Source organism: Plasmodium relictum (assembly GCF_900005765.1).
Source record: "Plasmodium relictum strain SGS1 genome assembly, chromosome: 14".
Classification (NCBI taxonomy): Eukaryota; Apicomplexa; class Aconoidasida; order Haemosporida; family Plasmodiidae; genus Plasmodium; species Plasmodium relictum.
In genome coordinates this window covers 1,499,098-1,522,385 of record NC_041692.1, presented here as the reverse complement: position 1 = coordinate 1,522,385, position 23,288 = coordinate 1,499,098, and the positions used below count along the sequence as shown (strand labels likewise).

General features: G+C 19.0%; 7 protein-coding genes across 7 annotated transcripts; 4 read left to right on the top strand and 3 right to left on the bottom strand.

The window, feature by feature from the left end:
• Positions 1–100: 100 nt before the first annotated feature.
• Positions 101–3,334, top strand: PRELSG_1442000 (conserved Plasmodium protein, unknown function; the record flags this gene model as incomplete). Its single annotated transcript, XM_028679498.1, has 5 exons — positions 101–349; positions 604–1,647; positions 1,851–2,959; positions 3,081–3,126; positions 3,299–3,334. The coding sequence occupies 5 exons, from the start codon at positions 101–103 to the stop codon at positions 3,332–3,334; spliced, it is 2,484 nt and encodes an 827-aa protein (XP_028535206.1).
• A 627-nt stretch (positions 3,335–3,961) lies between these two features.
• HAD2 (haloacid dehalogenase-like hydrolase, putative) lies at positions 3,962–4,849 on the bottom strand (the record flags this gene model as incomplete). Its single annotated transcript, XM_028679497.1, has 1 exon — positions 3,962–4,849. The coding sequence occupies one exon, from the start codon at positions 4,847–4,849 to the stop codon at positions 3,962–3,964; it is 888 nt and encodes a 295-aa protein (XP_028535205.1).
• Positions 4,850–8,095: 3,246 nt separating this feature from the next.
• On the top strand, positions 8,096–9,442 carry PRELSG_1441800 (conserved Plasmodium protein, unknown function; the record flags this gene model as incomplete). The annotated part of the gene is made up of 1 exon (XM_028679496.1): positions 8,096–9,442. One exon carries the CDS (start codon positions 8,096–8,098, stop codon positions 9,440–9,442), a length of 1,347 nt encoding a protein of 448 aa, XP_028535204.1.
• A 713-nt stretch (positions 9,443–10,155) lies between these two features.
• On the bottom strand, positions 10,156–11,268 carry HAD3 (haloacid dehalogenase-like hydrolase, putative; the record flags this gene model as incomplete). Its single annotated transcript, XM_028679495.1, has 1 exon — positions 10,156–11,268. One exon carries the CDS (start codon positions 11,266–11,268, stop codon positions 10,156–10,158), a length of 1,113 nt encoding a protein of 370 aa, XP_028535203.1.
• Positions 11,269–12,930: 1,662 nt separating this feature from the next.
• On the top strand, positions 12,931–15,619 carry PRELSG_1441600 (conserved Plasmodium protein, unknown function; the record flags this gene model as incomplete). Its single annotated transcript, XM_028679494.1, has 2 exons — positions 12,931–15,255; positions 15,332–15,619. 2 exons carry the CDS (start codon positions 12,931–12,933, stop codon positions 15,617–15,619), a joined length of 2,613 nt encoding a protein of 870 aa, XP_028535202.1.
• A 764-nt stretch (positions 15,620–16,383) lies between these two features.
• Positions 16,384–18,360, top strand: PRELSG_1441500 (conserved Plasmodium protein, unknown function; the record flags this gene model as incomplete). The annotated part of the gene is made up of 1 exon (XM_028679493.1): positions 16,384–18,360. One exon carries the CDS (start codon positions 16,384–16,386, stop codon positions 18,358–18,360), a length of 1,977 nt encoding a protein of 658 aa, XP_028535201.1.
• Positions 18,361–18,931: 571 nt separating this feature from the next.
• On the bottom strand, positions 18,932–22,619 carry UBA1 (ubiquitin-activating enzyme E1, putative; the record flags this gene model as incomplete). The annotated part of the gene is made up of 3 exons (XM_028679492.1): positions 18,932–19,203; positions 19,304–22,337; positions 22,596–22,619. The coding sequence occupies 3 exons, from the start codon at positions 22,617–22,619 to the stop codon at positions 18,932–18,934; spliced, it is 3,330 nt and encodes a 1,109-aa protein (XP_028535200.1).
• Positions 22,620–23,288: the final 669 nt, after the last annotated feature.

The following is a 23,288-nucleotide window of genomic DNA, read 5'->3' as shown; positions in this document are numbered from 1 at the left end:
AAAATAAAGTAAAAAAAGAATATTAAAAATTATCAGAATGAATTATTTCTGAATTCTTAAATAAAATCATATGTAATAAAATAAAAAAAAAGATAAAAGTATGAATGCGCCACATTTAAATAAAAATGAAAATTCTTTAATTAATGAAACAAGTTTAGAAAAAGACAAAATTATAAACAATGAAACAAAAGAAAATAAAAAAAATGAGGGGAATGGAGAAAGTGATGAAGAAAAATTATCAAATGAACTATGTGAACAAAATAAGAAAATTTTAAGAAAAACAAAAAAAAACACAGCAATTTCTACTTATTCACCAGCTTATATTTCTGAGCCAATATATCAATGGGAGGTTAACACAAAAGATATGCAATTTTGAAAATCTATATATATATATATATATATATATATATATATATATATGTATATATACATATTTTTATGTATTCAAGATAATTTGTATAAATTAAAACTTAAAAGAAAAAGTATTCTAAAAATGTAATATAGAAGTGCAATTAATTCATAAAATGCACATTTATTAAAAAAATATATTATTTATTAGTTTTATTTCTTAATTAAATTTTTTTTTTTTTTTGATAAAAGTAGGTATCAAGCCATGATAGAATATTTTACGATAAAATAAACGATTTTATAATTCATCAAAATGTTTCAACAAAAGCTTTACTAGTTACAGATATAAAAAAAAATGAAGAAAATTATAATGGGGTTTATGTAAAGTTTGATAAAGAGTTATGTGAAAATATTTGTTTTTGCACTAATGGTAGTTTTTTCCTTTATTATTGTATAAATCCTAATAAAATTGAGATATCTGATATTTTAAATAATCATAATATATATTTAAATGTAGAAATAAATAAATTAAATGAATATGAAATATTAAGTGCATTTTGGTTGAAAAATTCAAATTTAAAAAACAAAAATGAAAATATAAGCTCTTCTGATTTTGTAATTGTAACAGATAACTCTATAGAAATATTTAAAATTTCTTTTGACAATTTAATTATTACACCGTTAAAAAAGCATTTTATAAAGAGTCAATATTGTTGGTATGATGAAAATAGTTCTTATATCGCTTTATTATCTAATAAAAGTCATGTAATATTTCCATATTTATTAAGCAATAACAATACTATAAAACTTCCAAAAATAGAATTGAATATCTTGAAAAATGATAACATAAATAAAAATGACATTGAAATTATAACTTTATATAATGAAACATATTGTATTCATAAAGATCATAAAAATGGAAGAATATCCCTTCGCTGCTTATCTTCTACTTTATATTTTGATTACGTTCTTGATTTATTTTATAATGGTACTATATATACCTTTTCTATAGATAATTTATTAGTTGTATTTAATAATTCAAATGAAAAGGTATATTTATTTGATATAATGTACAAGAAGAATAAGGGTAATATAAATTCTTTAAGTGATCAGAATAACCACACTGTCAATATTTCATATTTAACTTCTCCGAAATCTTTTAAAACTCAAATTAATTTTAATCATATAAATTTTAAATCATTTAATGTATTAATAGATAATCATTATGGTAATGTTCATAAAATTAAAATAGATTATGATTTGTTGATGCTACAAATATGCCAACATTTTTCTAATTTGGTAAATTCATATATGAAAGAAAATATATATATATATATTTGTATCTATGTATTTATAAGATAATTATTACATATAATATTGAAGATAAAGTAGAAAAAATAAAAATTTATTACATAAAGCTTTTAAGTAGTATATAAAATAAGTTATTAGTTCTTATTTTTACATATCTAAAATTTTTTTTTTTTTAATTTATTAATTTATAGAATACATCTGTTGATGTTTTACTAAGAAGACCTAACTGTAAAAATAGAATAACAGAGATGTTTTTTTTAGCTTTAGAAAATGACATAAAGATAGGAGATTTTTTAAGTATTGTAAATATAATAAATGTTACTTATAGAAAAATAATAGAACGTTGTGCTCAAAAAAACAGTAGCTCAGTAACAAAAACTAATAAGAAAATTATTCAATCACTGGATCATTTATTAAAAAACTTAGGAGATAAGACCTTAATTACTGAGAGAGATATCGTTGCTGATGCATTTCATCCTTATATGATAAAAAAATACAATTTAGATAAAAAAGAAACTTTATTTAACTTTTCTCTAAATTTTAGGGAAATTGAGAAAAATAAAAAAAATAGAAGCAAAGCTATAAGAGAAAAAAACAATAGTGGTGAAAAATATATGTTAAAATATAAAATAAAAAAGAAGAATTTTGAAATAAGTAAAAATAATAGAAATTTTGATGAAAGTAGGATAAATAAAAATTTAGATGAAAATAGCAATGAATTAAAAAGAGAGGATGCAACTAATCAGGAAGATAATAATAATAATGTTGCAAAAACTAATATGAAGTATGAATTAGAAAATAATACAAATAATGATTATAAATTAAATCTGGATTATTCAAACTTTCAAAATATTCCTATGTTTTTAATATATGTGCTAGAATATATGAAGTCTTTATTATATTTAAATATTCTACCTAATAGAATTTTACAAACATTTATTTTTGATTTATGCATATTTTTTAAACAAGATAATTGTTTAAGACAGCTATTACAATTTTATGTTATTTCTGATTCAATAGAAGTAACTAAAAGATTATTTCATTACTGGAAATTAACTGAACATAAGTGGGCGTATCAATTTTGTTTAGATATGTCATTAAGACTAAAGGAATATGAAATGGTTATTCATTTATTTTTATCTTCGAAAAAGTATTTAAACATTATAAGCTTTATAAGAAATTATAATTTATTTGATTATCCTATTTCTGTTATATTTCAAGCAATAGAAAATGATTTTGATTCTCCTGATAAATATATCATATTAAATCATGTAATTTTATCATTAAGCAACTGGATTAAGTAATTTACAAAAAAAAAAAAAAGAAAAGAAAAAATAAAATAGCAATAAATATACATAGATAATGAATTAATTAGATAAATAAATATTCATCAAATATATTATTTTTTTATTACTTTTTAGTGATTCTGAAAAAGATCCTGTGAAATTTCCTTTACCGAACTTACAAGTAAATATTAATTATGTGCTATGTATTGTATCATTACATATATGTTTATATAAATAATTAAAAATATATTAGATTTTAATTACTTAGCTTCATTTTATATATATCACTTTTCCTTTTTAATTTTTTACTTAAAATTTTTTTTTTTTTTTCAAATAAATATTTTTTATAAAAGAATTGTGAAAAGTGGATTAAACTAGTGGAAGATTAATAAAAAATATTGTACTCTTTTAAATGTAACAAGGTGTATCATCTTTTTTTTTTTTTTTGTTTTATATAAAAATTATATATATAATATATATGTACGCTTTTTTTATTTTTTTTTTAATTTCACTAAAAGGAAAAATTGTAACATAAAAATATTCTATATGTTTCTTTTTGAATATACGTAGTATTAAATTTTTTATTGTAATTTATGTATAATAATAAGAATATAATAAGTTAAAAAAAAAAAAAATACTTATTTTTAACATAAGATGTGTCAATAAAGGGTTTTATAAGAATGATAAATAATTACAAAAACTAATATATATTAATTTTTATTCTGTACCATAAAAAATATATTGCATTATTTCGAAAAACAATTAAAAATAAAAATAAATGAATAAAATAAAAAAAAAATAAAGATATATACACAAAATGTTGCATTTAGAAAAAAAACGTACAATTTGAATAATTTATTGAACATTTATTTAGATTAATTCCTATTATCTTACTATAAGTGAATTGATTATTTTTAATGTATTTAATTTTATTTGAATTATTTTTCTTTATTTTTTTTTTTATTTATTATTTTTTTTTTTTTATTTTTTTTTTTTTAATTTTAGTTTCTTATAGCTTAATTTTTTTTTAATTCAAAAACTTTCTTTAATAAGTATGCTACAGCACCTTCTTTATGTGTTAAGGGAATTACACATTTAGCATATGATTTAGCTGATTCAGTAGCATTGGCTACAGCAAATGAATATTTAAAATTAGAAAGCATTGCAATATCATTCTCTGCATCTCCTACAACTAAAACTTGATCATCAGAAATATTATAATGTTTTAATAAATAATTAATACCAGTGTATTTATCATGACCTAATTTAGTTACTTCTGCATGTCCGTTATAAGTTGTAAAAATTGTTAATTTCTTACCAAAATGTTTTTTGAGATTTTCGATAACAGTTTTAGATTCAGGTGGATCCAAAACAATCATAAGTTTATTCATAGTTCTATATTTTAACAATTCATTATGTCTAATAATTATACTTCTATTTTCACTGTACATTTTTTGCATAAAATCAGCATACTTATTATCTTCTGTGACATAATTTGATTCTCCCCTATAAAAAATGGTCTGATTAACTAAATTTTTTTCAGTAAGATAACTAATTAATTCAGAATATACATCTGTTTCTATAGTTTCATCAAGTAATATATAACCAATTTGATCATATACTATAGTTCCATTAATGTACACACCTGGCATTCCATAAAAATTCATTTTTTTTAAATTATCTTCACCAAATGCACTTAAAATACCAACTTTTGACCTACCAGTACATACACCAACCATATATCCTTTTTCAATAGCTAGCTTAATTGCTTCAATGTTTTCTTCAGGAACTTTTATATCTTTATCTACAAAAAGTGTACCATCAAAATCAATTAAAAGTAATTTTATATCTGCTCCTTTTAATGTTTCTTCCACATTAGTGTTAAATATTTTATTTACAGCCATTTTAATTAAAACAAAAAAAAGAAAAAAGAAAAAAGAAAAAAGAGAAAAGAAAAAAAAAAAGGCTTAAAAGAAGTAATAAATATTTATTACAATGAAATAATGAATTGTGCCAATTTTGGAAAAAAAAAAAATTTATAAAATGAAAAAAATATTAAAGTATCTTTTATATAATATAAAAATAATAAAAGATTATCTTCAAAACTATAAAAAAATTAAAAAATACAGAAAAAAGAAAAATTCCTAGCATGAATTATATATATGTATATATAAAAAAAAAAAAAAAAAATTAAAAATAATAAAATTAGATATATGTAATAAAAATAAAAAAATAATTATAAAATATGTATATATATGCACATTCACTAATATTTTTATGTACTTCAATATATTTTTGTTTAAATATATATCCATACATACATGATTGAAAGGTTGAAAACATAAATATGAAACGATAAAATAATGGATGTTTAGTATTAAAAAAAAAAAAAAAAAATTAATTTATCCGAGTTTTTTTTTTTTTTTTAAATAATGAATTACAATAAAACACTTTAAAAATTACAAAAAGAAAGAAAAAAAAAAAAAACAACAATTACTTTTAATATCAATAATTACAAATATATATTTATAAAATACATAATTATTTGTACACACGATCATATTTCAAGTGTAGTAAAATGCAAATATATTATGACATTACTTTTGTTATTTCGTTTTAAATAAAATTTTTTTCTCTCATAATTTTATTTTGCATCGCCTTTTTTTTTTTTTTTTAATGGAAGAAAAAAAATTGAAGAAAAACCATAACAAAAATTCAAAATATTAAGTAAGATTAAAATATTAAGTATTTTTGAATACTTCATTAAAATTCATAAAATTCAGATGTTTTTATGATCATCCATTTTAAATAATAATATTTTTTAAAGTTCGTTAAATATACTGTTTTTTCTTTTCAGTATGTTAATTAAAATAAGTTGCTTTTTATTTTTTTTTATCATATGAATTTTAAAGGAATTTCATTGAGATAGACTTAGAATTATTTACTTTTTTTGTTCTTGTCATTCTATTAAAAAAAAAACTTAAAAATGTAAAGACGTTTCATTTTATAAGTTTAAATTGTTGTGCTTAATAAATCTTGAAAACAAAAAATTGTCATATATTTAAATATTTAATAGGTGAAAGAAATAACATTTAAAAAAAAAAAAATAAATAAATAAAATATGATAAGATAAAATTAAATAGAATAAAGTAAAATCTAATACAAGATAATATCAAATAAAATAAAAGTAATAAAAAAATTATAAAACGTTACAATTTTTTTTATATTCAAATTTTGTGCTTTTATATATATATATATATATTATGAAGCTACATAAATATTACATATTTACTTGCACATAATTAATAGCGTTAAGTTTTTAAAAATATTAACTATTTGTTCGACTAATTTTAGTGCAATAGAATGTATTATTTTTTTTAATGTTCATTTAAAGCAAAAATTAAAAAAAAAAATATATTTTTTATATAGAACAAAATTATGTAATTTTATTAGCAATTATACACGATCCTGAATTCATCAGAAATTTTGACAATTTTTTTCAGTTTGATTATTGTTTGTTTTTTTTTTTTTTAAATAATACAAACCTTACATTGCATGCCTTCCTAAAAAAAGTTATTTAAGAATATTTACATTTTAATTTGCTCATTTATTTCTGAATCTTATTTCATATAAAATAAAATAAGATATATAATTAAAAGACAAAAAAAAAAAAAAAAAACTTCTATATAAGTATAAAACATGTATGTATATAAATGAAATTAATTATAGAAGAAATAAAATTTTAAATATTAGTGGCAATATAAAATAATAAAAAAAGTATAAATACATTTTTTTTTTTTTTAACAGAGTTTATGTAAACATAAAATTTTAATTGAATAAAATAAGGAGGAAATACCGTTGCTAATACATGAAGATAGTAGTAAATGTTAGAAAAAAAAAAATATATAAGCATTCAAAGTACATGTTATATCTTTTTTTTTTTTTTTTGTCTTTTTTAAATAATGTAGTGCAATTTGTAAGTTATATATTAAATTTTTTTTTTTTTAAAAAAGCATATTAAAATAAAGTGTGGAACCCCCAATATTATATAATTACTATTATTTAATAAAAATTTTTAAAATAAATAATATTAGCAAATAAGCTGGTAATTAAATAGATCATTTACTTATACTCACCTATATATATATTACATGGAAATTAATCTTTGCTTTTTTTATTTAGTATTATTTTATTTGATATTATTTTATTTTATTTATTATTATTGTATTTGATATTATTTTATTTTATTTAGTATTATTATATTTGATATTATTTTATTTTATTTAGTATTATTGTATTTGATATTATTTTATTTTATTTAGTATTATTTTATTTGATATTATTTTATTTTATTTAGTATTATTTTATTTGATATTATTTTATTATATATTGTATTACTGTAATTTTTTTTTTTTCTTTAAAATTTTCAATATGGTTGTATTCTCTTCAAAAAAAAAAAAATTAATAAAAATTTTCATTTTATTATATTAAATAATATAAATATTCGTATGCTTTATGAGATACACGATAAATAACTATTTGCTCATGCATATTTTATTTGATATTTTTTTTTATATCATATTATTTTTCATGAATCTTTTTTATAGAATTATATAATTTTTTATACAGAAATTATATTATTTTAATTTTTTTTTTCTTTTTCTGTTTGGTTTAGCAACTATAATGTAAGGAATTCAACTATTTTTTATCCAAAAAAAAAATTGATTATTTAAAAAAGTATTTTGAATTGTTTGTAAGAAATATTTACATAAAAATATTATTTTTCATGTGTAAATATATATATATATATATATATATATATATATATATATATATATATATATATATATATATATATATATATATGCATGTATGTATGTATATATGTATATATGTATATATGTATATATGTATATATGTATATATGTATATATGTATATATGTATATATGTATATATGTATATATGTATTATTTTATTTTATTTCATTTTTTTTTTGTTATATTCAATTTCTAAAAAGATAGACTATAATATTAACATAGGGATTGAATATTATTAAGTTTTTTTTTTGTGTAATTCTTTTTTTTTTTGTATCAAAAAACTTCAAATATTATACAAACTAGAAGTAAAAAATCGGTATATAAAAATAAAATGAATGAAAAAGTAAAATGGAACAACAAGAGAACAAATAAAATATATGGAAATAAGTTAAAAGACCTCGAACAACACAAAAAAGACTTTACACTTTTTTATATAACCGATTTATTAAATATAATTTACAATACATATAAAAATATAAAACCGGTTTATATTCATTTTATATGTTCAAAAAAGAATGAAAGCCATCATCCTAAAAAAAATAATTTAATTTACTATACACCTAATTCTATTTTAGAGCAATATTTTCCTGAGTATTTTCAAAATGTTTATTTTTTATGTGCTCATTATACAATATGGGAGAATAAAATAACTGAAAATAAAAATGATACAAATCAGAATCATGTTAATAAAAATGATCATAGTCAATGCAAATCCAGTAACTTGAATGAAAATGATACTAATAAAAATGAAAATAAAGAAACTTTTTATTTTATTTTTACTTTTTACATGGAGCCCAACTTTATATGGGAAGAAATTAACATCCCAATATTTCATGAGAGGGGATACATTGAATGCAAATTTGATTCAATTGATAATTTAATGAAAATAAATAGTTTTGTAAACTTGTCAGATAATTTAAAAATATATACTTATAATAAAACATTAATTCAATATATTTTTGATTTAAGTAATAATAATAATACATGTGATAATAGAAACAAGGAAGTATACAACAATTTCAAAAATGTGCATTTGCTGCCATTTTTTATCTCAACTGATTATTTACATAAAAATTGTAAAATATGCAAAACAAGAGTAATAAGTTTTAATGAGAAAGATATATACTGCAAAATTGATGAAGAGGAAAATCTTCCTAAAAGTATTTTGTTATTTATGAAAAATAAATTAAATATGAAATTGAAGAGTATTGAAAAAGAAGCGGAAAAGGAAGAAAAAGAAAAAGTAAAAAGTTTTATCAATCAAAATAATATAAAAAAAAAAGTAAAGAATTATAATGACGATTATTTTATTGGTTTAAATTACACTAAGGTAAAACGAATTATAAATTATACTAATAATACTTTTGAAAACAATTTTTCTGATCAAGAGTTGGAAAATATCCTTCTAAGTATGAATAAAAATAATTCTTTAAAAGATAAAGAAAATACGAACTGCATTAATAATAATATTATAAATATGCATTTTGAGTTGAATGAATACTACAATTTTATACAAAAAAAGAAAAATCAATTCAAAAACACATTAAGTGATCCTTGGCAACTGGGAATAGACAATAATATTGATAATGAAAAAAATATCTTAGAAAAAAAAAAAAACTTTTTTATAAATGATTTTAAAATTCGTAAGCCTTTTAATAAAAAAATAAAAAAAAAATAAAAGAATAGATCAGAAAAAAGAATCTAAAGAAAAGATCCATTTAAAAAAAAAAAAATTAGTGTGAGAAAAGTATATAGAAAAGAAATTTATTAAAAATATTAATAAATAAAATTTAAAATAAATAGCTAAAACTTATTAAATGAATAGCAAACAATTTGATAGAAATGAGTTATTTTCTTCTTTATTTGATTTAAATAATTGTATATATTCATTTTTGAATATAAATTTTTAATGTAGTATTTTTAAGTTGCTACATATTAATTTTTAATACATTTTACTTTTGTTTTTGTTTTTTCCTTTTTATATTTTTTCAATTATTACCTTTTTATGTATTGAAAAAGAAAAAATAAAATAAAAATTTGAAAGTTGCATAACTATGTATCAGTTAAAATCTAGCATTGAATTAAGAATGCATTTTTATTAAATTTTGCAACTAAAAAATTATTATAAATAATAAAAAAAAAATATAAAATAACCAATGAATTACATAAAGTATAAATGAAAAAACAATGATTATATATTATAAAATTACAAAAAGAAACGTTCGAACAATTTTTAAATTCATGCATAATGAGCAAGAATTTCTAATATATTGACGACTTACACTTAAATATTCACACTTGTAAAAATAAAATAGAACAGAAAAATAAAAAATGAAAGAAAAATTTTACTTTGCTATAATTATAGAATATAAAAATTATTCTTTTTCTGTCTTATAATCTTCTTCCTGAAATTACTTTATATATAATATCAGCTATGGCATGTTCGTTATTAGTCTTGGTGCTAGCACATTTAGCAGCTTTGTAAGCATTGCTAACTGCATTTTTGACAGAGACAGAATATCCTGTTACTGATAATAAATCTACGTCATTTTCTCCATTTGCAATTGATAAAACTTCATCTAATTTAATATTATGTAATCGTGTATATGTGTCGATTGCAAGTGTTTTTGAAGTATTTAGTGGTCTTATTGAAACAAAACCCCCATTTGATTCCTCCATGTATACACTAAAATGAGGACTTAATTCATCTTTTACTATTTTTAAAATATCTCCAATATGTTTTTGCTCTGGAAATAATTTACCAAATAAATATACTTTAACTATATCTCCAATATTAAAAATATCATTAAGTTTATTTAATAAAACTATATTGTGATCGGGGTATAATGTCTTTACATATTTAACCTCATTTTTGTTTCCTTCATATTCCTTTTTTATTAAGTGTTTTTGTATATTGGGATCTTCACTATATACATACATATCATCTTTATTTGAAAACAATGCATATTCTAAAATATTATAGTGAGACAATGAAAACAATAAAGTATCAATATTCCTATCGCTAAACTTTCTAATATCAAGATAATTTCCTTTTAAATTAATATAAGCACCGTTAGCATATATGCCATCATATTTATCTAATTCAAATTGTTCAATTTGTTTCTGTTCGAAAAGATTTAAACAAGTACTATATAACCTACCAGTTGCAAAAATAACATTTATTCCTAGTTTTTTAGCAATATGCATAGCTTGAATATTTTCATTACTTATTTTAGATGAATCATCCGCCAAAGTACCATCAATATCAATAGCTATTAATTTTATGTTATTTTTATATAGTAAATCATTTAAGCAATCATCGGATTTTTTATAATTTAGCAACTCATAATAACTTTTCTTAATAAAATTTTTTCTATTAGATCTGATTTTCGGTTGCAAAAAAAAAAAAAGCGAATTCTCACTTAAAGCTTTATAATTGTCAACAAAAAACAAACTTAAAAAGATAAGGCACAATAAAAACTTGATTGATGATATACTGTACATTTTCAATGGATATGTTAGATTTTAATAAAAAAAAAAAAAAAAAAATCAAATCAATAAAAAAAAATCTTTATAATAAACTAAAAATTATAAGGAAAACTATTATAATAATTATTTAGAACTGGAAAATCTTAGTTCAAAAGGTAAATATAAATTAGATAAAAATGTCTCGTTATTTAATAAATAAAAATAAAATAAAAAACTATTATTAATTTTAATAATTTTTTTTTAAATAAAATGTTATTATAATTTTTTTTTCTTTAGACTTTTTTAATTGCTTAAAGATAAATGAGTTTTAAAAATTAACAATTAAATATTAAAAAATAATTATTGATATTTTGTTCAAAAGAAAAGATTATAATATTTTAAAGAAAAATGCATGCAAAATTTTTATCATTTCCATTTTTATTTAAAAATGTTTTCTTATTCTTAGATTATATAATAGATATCAAAAAAAGTGAAAATATTCCAAATTTGATTGTATCTTTAGTTTTTTTTTAATTAAAATTGTGAAAAAAAGAAAATAAGTAAAATCAAAATATCAGTTTAAAATTTGCTCAATTTTTTTTTAATGTATCTTCTAAAAAAAATATACTAATAAGAGAAATTCACAAATTCATGTAGAGTTAATTTCTATTACTAATAATGTAGATATATATTCTCATTACAATCAATCAGTTTAAAATTTGCTCATAATTTTTTTTTTATGCATCTTCTAATAAAAAATATACTAATAAGAGAAATTCACAAATTCATGTAAAGTTAAATTCTATTACTAATAATGTAGATATATATGCCCATTGTAATAAAATTAGTTCTGATTTCCATTTATTTTATACTGATTTAAAAAAAAAAGTCATTTAAATAATAGAGAAAAAAAATTTTTTAAATGATATTGTATTGTAATTAAAAAACATTGAGCTCATTTATCGTTTGTAATATAATTCTAATAAAATTATTCTTTTTCTAATATATTTATTTCCTCTAAAAAAAATTTCCTAATAATACAAGAACAATAAGAAATATATTTTCCTAGATGAATCATAATTAAAAGTAGCTTAATTTAGTATATTATAATTACATTAATTCTTTTCTTTATATAAATTTTAAACAATTAAAAAAAAAATTCTATGAGATGAAAAAAATTGCAGTTAATTACATTATTGTGCTTTTGGTTGTGATTATAATTAAAATGGATTTTATTCTCATTTTTTACACAAACTATTAAGGCATATATGTATTACTAACTCCATCTCTAAAGGGTTATATATTAAAAAATTTACTTTAGTTAAAGATCTAACAATATTTAAGAAAAAGTAATACCATTTTTCAATTTCTTTCTTTTATTTTATTTCCATGTATTATTAAAATATTAATTATTTTCTCATTTAATTTATATGAATACCATATACATAAAAAATGATGAAAAAAAAATTTTAAATTTCATTATATATATAAAAAAAAGATACTATTTTAAAAAAAATATATTTTTTTGTGTTATTATAAAAAAAATTTACTTATAATATCGTTTTATTAATGTAATAAGTATTAAAAAAAAAGAAAAATCTTAAAAATGAAAAAATGAAAGTTCTTGAAAATTTAAAAAAAAATTTGAAATGTATTTAAAAAAGAACTTTTGAAGAAGAAAAAATTAAATAAAAAAAAATGAAATTTATTAACTTTTCTTTTATTTTTAATAAAAGAAATTTCAGTAAATACAATTTTTTTATATCAATAAGAAAAGGTGGAGAGTCCATTTTAAAAAATGATATAAAATATATATACGTAAAAGATTTAATAAAGTATGAAAAACAAAGAAACAATATTAATAAAGAAAAAAAAGTAAAACATTTAATTAAATTAACCAAAACAAATGGTGGAATACAATTAAAATGCTCATTATCTTTAATTTATTTATTATCACTTAAGTGTAGATATGCTGAAAGTATATGGCTGAATTTGGCAAAAAATAAAATGTGTAATTCTTTAAATTGTTTAGAAAATATTATCCTGAATATTGATTGGAATAAAGTCCTTAACTGTAGTGATTTAATAAATATTCCACTGAAAATTATATGTATTAACTCGAAATTATTTGATACTAAAAGCATTAAAAATACCATATACAAATGTTTAAATATTATAATAGATCGTTGCAAGAATATTACACAAGATTTAAATGATAGTGCTACCGATATAAAAAGCTTAAATAATAAAAATATAAATGTAAATAAATTTAGTAATAATTCAACGGACACAACTACCTTAAATAGTTATAGTGAATATAAAAATAAACTAAGAGAAGATAATATGAATATGAAAAAATTAAATAATAATGAAAAAACTGAAATGGGAGTACATGATAATTTATATAATGTTTGGAATCTTTTAGCAGTTCATATTGAAAATAATATTTGTAATGTTGATATAAAATTTACGGGAAAACTATCTCCTAGATTTTATGAATATGGTTATATTAAAGAATTGGAAAATGTAAAGAACATAGAAAAGTATCAGAATTTAAATTTTTTTTCTCTTTTTAATAATAACCATAAAATAAATGACGAAAAAATAAAAAATATTGTAAATGAGAATGTCCCATTCTGGTCTATATGTGAAGAAAAAAAAAAAATTCAAAATGATCATCAAAATGTTGAATTAAATACTGAAAAAAATCATTATAAATATAATTTTTTTTCAAATACGTTAGGAAAAAGAGTTTCTGATTGGGCATTTGATAATACTACATTACTATTATCACAAATAAAAAAGAAAGAACTAAAAAATTATGAAACATATTCAGAGGAAAATAAGCAACAATATTCTATTTTTAACGAAGAAAAAAAAAGAGAAAACGAAAAATCCATGAATTATATATTAGAAAATGAAAATATGCAGTTAAATAATTATATTAGCAATGAAATACCTATGAATAAATTTAAAGAAGAAAATGTATTTTTGGAAATTTCACATAATTCCATTAACAAATTTCCTATAAAAAATAGAGAGGAAAAAGAACAATGCGAAAAAATAAATAGACCATATATAGAAACAAAAGAAATAGATAAAAATAATGTTGTTAATTATTTAAAAAATATGGAAATAAAAAGAATGAATTATTACAATAATAACTTTTTTTTAAGTGATGATTGTTATGATTCCTCTAGTTGTATTTATTCTTTGGTTATTTCAAAATGTCTAAAAAATAAAAAAAAAATTAATATTATATGGGATCCTTTTTGCAGTAATGGTAATTTAATTTTTGAATTGCTTAATTATTTTTTAAATTTTCCATTATATAATGAAAAAGAAATTTTGCCCTTTATGAATTTAAAAATATTTAATAAAGAAGAATTTTTAAATATTTATAATTATGCCTTAAATGATTTAAATAATAATTATAGCAATATGCATTTAATAGGTAGTGATAATAGAAGTATTATGATAGCTCAATGTAAGAAAAATTTAGTTAGGTATTCATTATATTATGCAGGCATCTTAAGGAAAATAAAATTAGAAAACAATAAAAAAAAAGAACCAAAGAATTTTATATATTCAAATGAAATAAAAAAAAATTCTTTTTTAAAAAACGTTTTAAAAGAGAATATTAAAGAGGATGAAGATGAGGAAGAAATAGAATATGACGAAGAGATATTTTATGATGATAAATTAGATATTAATTTTGTAAAAGATTTAGATCAATTATATAATATAGAAAAAGACAACAAGAAAAAAGAAATTCTAGATAAAAAAAAAAAGACAAAAATGAAAAATGAAGAGAAAAAAAAAGAGATAGAAATGAAAAATGAAGAATTAAAAGTAAAAATACCTGATATTGAAACCATATCAATTTCTACTGAAGAAGATAAAAAATATAATTTAAATTTTCCTTTTGATATATCATTTCATAAAGCTCATTTTTTTAATGTAGCACCTTTTATAAAAAATGCTATGATAATAACAAAAATTCCACATTTTAATTTTTCAAAGGTATTTATAAAAATAAAATAGAAAAAAAGAATATTTATTTTATTCTATTTTATTTTAATTATTTTTTTTTTTATAGGAATTAGGTATTAGTAAAAAAACACTTACATTATATGAGCAATTTGATCAGATGTTATGCTCCAAAAATGACTGGTTAGGTGTTTATGTTTTAATTAGAAACAAAGTTTTTTTAAATAAATCAAAATTAGAATGGAATAAAATATTATCAATAAATGATTCAAAAGGAAGACAGTTAACTCTGTTAAGCTGGTCAGGTAGAAAAAAAAGTTTATATTCGCTATCTGCAGAAAATGATAGATTAAAAGAATTAGAAAGATTCAGTGAAAAATTAAAATTTGGTATTTAACATAAAAAAAAAAAAAATTATTGTAAGCTTTCACATTTTATAAATTATTAAGTTTATATTATTTCATTAACACAAATATATACTTTAATAATAATATTATAAAAATGATCTCAATACATGTATATAAGTTTATTTAAATTTGATTTGTATAACAAAAGGAAAGAAAAATTAAACATTTGATAAAATAACTTTTTTTTTTTTTTTTTTTTTTTAATTTATATTTTTTTTTATTTTATATTAATTTGATTATATGTTAATATTCTTTTATTTTTAATGATATCATTTTAAATATATATTTTGTTTTAAAAAAAATTTACATTTTTTTTTTAAATTATTAAATGTATGCGCATATTTCTAATTAAAAATATAATTATTTTTAAAAACGTGTATTTGCATAAATATGATAATTTATACTGTTATAAAAATTAATAGAACATTTAAAAAAAAAAAAAAGAAATTATCTATAAACTTTTTTTTTTGTTAACTTCTTTACAGTAATTTTTATTTTATGAAATAAAAATATAATTTTCTTTTTTTCTAAATAGTTAAAACATTTTATTTAAAAAAAAAACTAAAAAACACTATTAAATATGATAAAAGAAAAATGTTCAATTATATTCAAGACATGAAAACATAAGAATAATAAACAGTAATTCTCCTTATTCAAGTTGAAGTATTTAACTTAAAAGAAAATAATATATAAGATGTAATGATTAGCAATATTTATTTTGCTGTTTCACTTTTCATTTTTGTATTCAATAAAAATGATAATAAATAATGAAAAAAAAAAGAAAAAACATACAAGAATCATTTATTTTTTAGTTATTTTATTTTTCTTTTTAATCAAAATTAATATATGTATGATGAATATTTCTAACATTCTACAAATTCCTATAAAAAGAATAAATAAATCAGAAATCTTAAAATTTTACAAAATATGTGCAAAAAAAAACTTTTTTTTATGTAGCAAAGAAAGAAAAAAAGAAAAAAAAATATTCTTATTTATAAAAAATAAATATATATTTAAAAAAAAAGAAAAATTTTATTTTAACAAATTAAAGGATACAAAAGTCCTAAAATCTAATAAAAAAAACATTACAGAAACTGAAAACTATGTTGAATTAAATATAGGTGATGATAAACAAAACAATCATTTAAAAAGTTCAGAAGTTGATAACAGCGAACGAAATATCATTACAAAAACTTCAGAACTCATCAAATATTTAAATTTTAATTTTGATGAAGAATGTAAAGATATAATTATTAGAATAGGAAATTTTCTAGAAGTGTCTCCCCATTTATTATTTAAAGATGTTTGTGTTAATTTAAATAAATTATACACAAATTTATATACTTATGATAATGAAAATATTCCATTTTGCTATACAGAGCATACTTTAAATATAAATGATGACATAATAAAACATAACAAATTTAAAATATATTGTGTACTTGGTCTAAAGGTTTTAAGAATTTTTTTAATAAAATATTTAAGAAGTATTAGACTATGTATCCCTGTAGAAGTAAGAAAAAGATATATTTATGATTTTTTAAAAATTCAATACATATCTAAAATATACGATGAAAAATATAATTTAATTGATATCAGTGTATATAATAATATATCAGATAAACTAAAAGCCAAGATTATATATTTTTATTTATGCTTAAAACCTCAAGATGTACCCAACATTTTAATAAAAATATTTAAAGCAGCTAATTATAATGATGAAAATGAATTATTATATAAATATATTATGAATTCAAAATTCACATCAAGAGGAGGTAAAAGGTTTCATAAAAATATTACAAAGGAATATAGAAAGTTATTTGAAAAAGATAAATTAAAAAAAAGGCATTCTGAAGATGACATACTATGGCAAAGATTTCTTTCTTTAATCAAAGAATATAATTCAGAAATAGCTAATGATAAGAAAATCTTGAGAGATACATATCTCCACATCTTTAGTAAAATAAATTTCTCTAATGATGAATTAATACATTTATTTGAAAAAAAAGGGTTTTATATCTTTAATGAAGATGATAAGGAAAATAAAAATAAGAGTGAAGTTGAAATTGAAAAAGATGTTAAATCTATTAAGAAGGAAAAATTAGAAATAGGATACCGAAGAAGAATGTGTATTGTTAATTATATCAACAATTTAAAAAAATTTATTACTGATTATATTCAAAGAAACAAAAGTATATATCACAGTTTTTATCTTTTAAAAAAAAATATAAATTTTCCTAAGAATATTTATTATGATGATCATATATCAAAAAATACTAACATTTTCCATTTTACAAATATAGAAGATACTATAAAAGAACACAAAATTGAAACTGATAAACCAGAAGATATAAATTATAAAAATACTTCTAATGATATAAATAATATGTCTAATAATTCCAAGCATGAGGAAAATACAAAAGTGAAAACAGCAAATGAATCAAGTGATGTTGAACATATTGAGGATATTTCGAAAAATGGTGAAAGTGAAAAACAGTATAATAAAGAAAATATAAATAACATAAATATTGATACAACAGATAAAAAGATTATAAATGAAGATGATATTAGCATTTATCGCGATCAAATTTTAAATAACACAATTGATAGTATACTAGATATACTCATCGAACATTCGGGATTTAAAAACATAAAAACATTATTTGGAATACACAATTCACTAAAAAACAACAAAGAATTTAAATTAATTCATTTTAAAAACAAATTTTAAACAATGAATATTAAAAGAGAGGTACTTTTCATATATTTTAATGTTACAAAAATGAATTATTATTTATTTCCCTTTCTTTTAACGATAATTTTGGAAATTATATGAAATAATCTTTTAGCATGTGATATATAAAATTATCTCTCACTTTTATTAAGAATTTTTCTATACTTAAACTTTTTTTCTTTTTTGTAAAAAAAAAAAAAAATTAATTATTTTTTTTTTTGTAATCTGTAGAATTTTTAAATATATGTAAAATATTTCTACATCATCTGTTATTTACATATAATAATACATATATATTTTTATAAACTAAATAAAATAATATAATTTTTATCAAAAAAAAAAAAAAAATAAAATAAAATAAAGTTTTAAAATTATTTGAGGTATAATAATAAAAATAAATGGTCTTCCTAGTAATTTGTTAAAAATAAAACTATTATTATTATCTATAAAATTAATGGCAGTATCTTGTCTTTTTTAGTAATACAACATTTCTATATATATGCATTTTAAATGCATAAACAATGATATATATATATAAGCAATAATCTTCCTTTTTTTTTTTTTTTTTTTATTTATATATAAATTTAATAGATGGTATTAAAACATCTACCATATCTTGATCACTGCAACTAGCTTCAACAATAATATAATTTTTATCATCAAGCAATTGTTGTTTTGTTATTTGCATGTATATTTCATGAATAGGCTTGTTCAATCTTTCTTTATTATGTGCAGGCAAATAACAGTTATATAAACAAGCATTACCAACGGATATCAAATTTACTTCTACAGCATATTTTTCATTTAAATAGTCTATTAAATTTTTAGTAGTACCATTTTCTATAAAAAAAAAAAAAAAGAAAAAAATAAATGAAAAAAAATTTATAGATAAACTTCTATAATAAATTTTGTTAATATATTTAATATTTTTTGCTGTTACTTATCGAAATTTGTATCTTATCCCATGAAGTAAATCCATTTGGTATAGCCCTGATTGGTCCTTTCATTAATTCGTCATATTCTTTATCAACAGTTTTAAGAGGTGGCATTGGTTCAGAAAAAAGAAATAGAGGTAATGCGGAATTTATGAAAGCATTTTTAAAATAAGATAAAACATCTTTTTCTTTTTTCCTTTCTTCTTCCGATAATTTAACATATTTTTGAATATAATCATAATAATTCACATATTTTAATAATTCTATACCTACTAATCCTGTTATCATAGAAGTTGTTGTTGCTAGTGCTGGTATAATTTTTCCTGCAACAAGTTTTGCTTTTAATTTATCACAAGTTTTAATCTTATAATTTTTTGCTCTTAAATTTGCAAAGGAATATATGAAATTTACATGCAAATTTGTTTCTTCATCTTTATCAAATTCTATAGGAGTCACTTTTATATTATTTGTTTCTATTTTTAATAACTCTTCACAATGATCCTCTATAAGTTTTGTTTCTGCTGCATATGAAAATGAAATGTTGTTGAGATTCTTTTCATCAATATTAACTTTTACACTTTTGGGATGAAATGGCTCTACTTTTATTTTACTTGCCACTTCTTTAATAAAACTAATATCATAACAAGTAGGTATATTATATACTTGTGCATATAAATTTGATGTACTTAACAAAAATTCTGTAACATATTCATTATTTAAATCAAAACTAAGGGCTTGTGGAGGTTTTTTTTGCCCAACCCAAAAGTATTCTCCACTAGATAATTTATAATCAACAGGAAAGGAATGTAGTAATTGATTAATTTGGTTTATAAAATTTGTATGAAATAAATCAACAGCTTTTTTAATACAAAATTCAAAACTACATTGATTTGAAACTTCCTTTAATGTATTAATAACATTTTGTAAAGTTTCTAATAAAGTAGCATTATTACCTTCTTCTTCTATCTTTTTGATATAATCTTTTTTATTATTTAAAAATTGCTGTATGTTCAAAGGCGTGTTATAAAATAATCCTTGAAAAATATCTCTAGCATATTCAATTGTGTGAACAATATCATATGGAAAATGTTTTAAAGTACATAATGGAATAGAATCTTCTGGTGGATCATAACTATCATTATATGACTGAGTCAAAAATGGTATGATAACTTGAACATTTCCTTTAGTTCCTAATGTTCCTGATTCAAATAAAGGTTTAGAATACCAAACACATTTATTATCTACATATTGCCTAGCTTGTATATTATCTAGGGCATTAACAATAATATTTTGCTTCTCCCAGAAGGATTCATTAAAAACGTGTTCATTTTCTGAACCAACTCTTGTCTCTAAAGAACGAACATTTATATTTTTATTTTTATTCTTTATTATTTCTGATGCAATAAGTGATTTTGATTTTCCTACATGCTCTCTTCTAAATAAAAATTGTCTATTTAAATTTGAAATTTCAATATTATCATTATCTGTAATTGTTAAAACACCATTGTTATTAGATTGGCACATATCAAGTAAACAAAAAAGTTTAGCATATTCACATCCTAATGCACCAGAACCAACTAAAAAAACATTTAACTCAGTTAGTTTTTTTTGAAATGATTTTCCAAATATTGTTATAATATTATCGTTTTTATTATTTAATCTTTTTATTTCACTTATATCATGCTCTGTAGATTGGATACATTCAAAAAAGTCTAAATATAATATTTGGTATATAGGCATAAATTTTCCAGTAAACTTTATTACTTCTTGAGCTAATAGTCCCCCAAAAAAAGAAGCAACCGGTGCTATGTGAGATTTGCAATATTTAGCTACTTTATACACTACATCTTTTTTCAACTCTTCTACACTTTGATTTAATTTCTTTTGTTTATCTTTTTCATTTAACTCTACTGCGTACTTATATATTTTTTCAAAAGCTTCTTCTTCATAATTTTCGGGTAATACCTTATTGTTCTGCATTTCATACCACTTTAGAGCTTGTATAGAATAATGTAAATGGTTACTCATATCAAATTTAGCATAGTCAGAAACAATAAAAGAATCTGGTATACCTATTTCTTCATGTATAATATCATTAATAATTACTTCTTTTCTTTCAAGTTTTTCACTTAACGGATTTTTGCTTATATATTCATACGGATGAAAATTTAATTTCAAAGGTATTTTTAGTTGTGTACAAGTTCCACCTTTTATATAATTACTGAAATTACTTGTATCTCCTATTGTGAATGTGTATTTTTGTAAATTATTTATTTTATAAATCTTGTTATTTATTTCAGTCATTCCTTCTACATCACTAAACTTCACATAATCTCCATTCTGAAATGGAGCAGATTTATCAAAATCATAAGAAACTTTTCCTTCAGATTCTTTACTAATTTTACTAACATTGCAGCTTTTCACATTCTCTCCAGTTTGATCATAGCAAATAAATTCATTATTAAAATCAACAAAAATATATCCACACAAACCATATATATTGCAACATAAAAAAGCTATTTTTTTTGTTTTTATACTTCTAACTAAATTATTATATTTTATTATATCTTCATTATTTATATCACAAGCAACAACTACATCAAAGTTTTCTAACATATTTTTATCTATATCCCCTTTAAAATTATATATATGTACATAATTATTAAGTTCTTGTAAATTTTTTAATACTGCATCACTTCGGCAATTTTTTTTTTCTACGTCACTTTCACTAATGTAAAAATTAACGCCTACATCACTTATTTCACATAAATCGTTATCATAAATACAAACAGATTTAGGACCTGATAAAATCAAATTTTTTGCACATTCTAAGCCAACACTTTTAACATTTATTATTAAAATATTTAACTTTATTAATTTGTTCATTAATTCATATCCATATGTTCCTAACTGTCTCGAATACAAATCGGAATCTATTTTATTATTTTCCATTTTATCTAAAGAATTAATATTTGTGCAATTTTCTCTTTTATCTTCTACCTCGTTCAGGTTAACAACTTCGTAAGTTCGTTGTTTCTTCTGTTAAGAAAAAAAATTAATATATAATAATATATATAAACTATATTCATATGTGTAAATATATATATATATATATATATATATAGGTGGATAGATATATAGTATCAAGATATATACAGATAATGTTCTTATTGCATATGCAATCATTTATTATTTATTTTTTAATGAAATATAGTTTTTAATCTTAAAGCATTTTTTTTTTATCTTAAATTATTTTTATTTTAATTTTTATCTTTATTATATTTTTTGTTATCATACTAATGGAGGGTTTTTGTTTTGCATAATAGGTTATTTTCAGTATATTTAATATAATAACAATATTAAAAAGGAAAATATATATTAGTGTTTAAATAAGCTCTTTAATATATATAAAATAAACAATAATTTGAATTCATAATTTATAAAGATGAAAAAAAATAAATATGCACTAATATTAATAGATACTAAAAAAATTATATATATAATAATTCTTGGGAATTTTTTTTATTGATTTTTATTTTATTTTGTTAATATATATTTCATTTATTTTTTATTTTTTATAATTTTTTTTTAATAAAATTCATTATAAGCATATACAATCACAAAATAACTTTATTCATGAAAAGGACATATTTTTTTTTTTTTTTTAAGTTCTTATGAAAAAAAAAAAAAATAAACTTTGTGCGTGTTTTTATATGCCCCACTCTTCTTATTTATTATTGTTACATTTTCTTTTTTTTTTAATAAATAAAAATCTTATATTTCCCTATTTTTATAAAACACTTATACAGTATTGTTTTTTGTTGTATGTATTTTTTTATTATTTTTAACAATAAAAAAAAGTAAATTTTTAGTTTACATTAACGAATGATTTATTTTTTGAAAAATAAATTTAAGTTAAAAATGATCATTAAAATAAAAAATACAACCTATAAATTATATTTTTTCTTTTTCTTTTTAATATATATATAA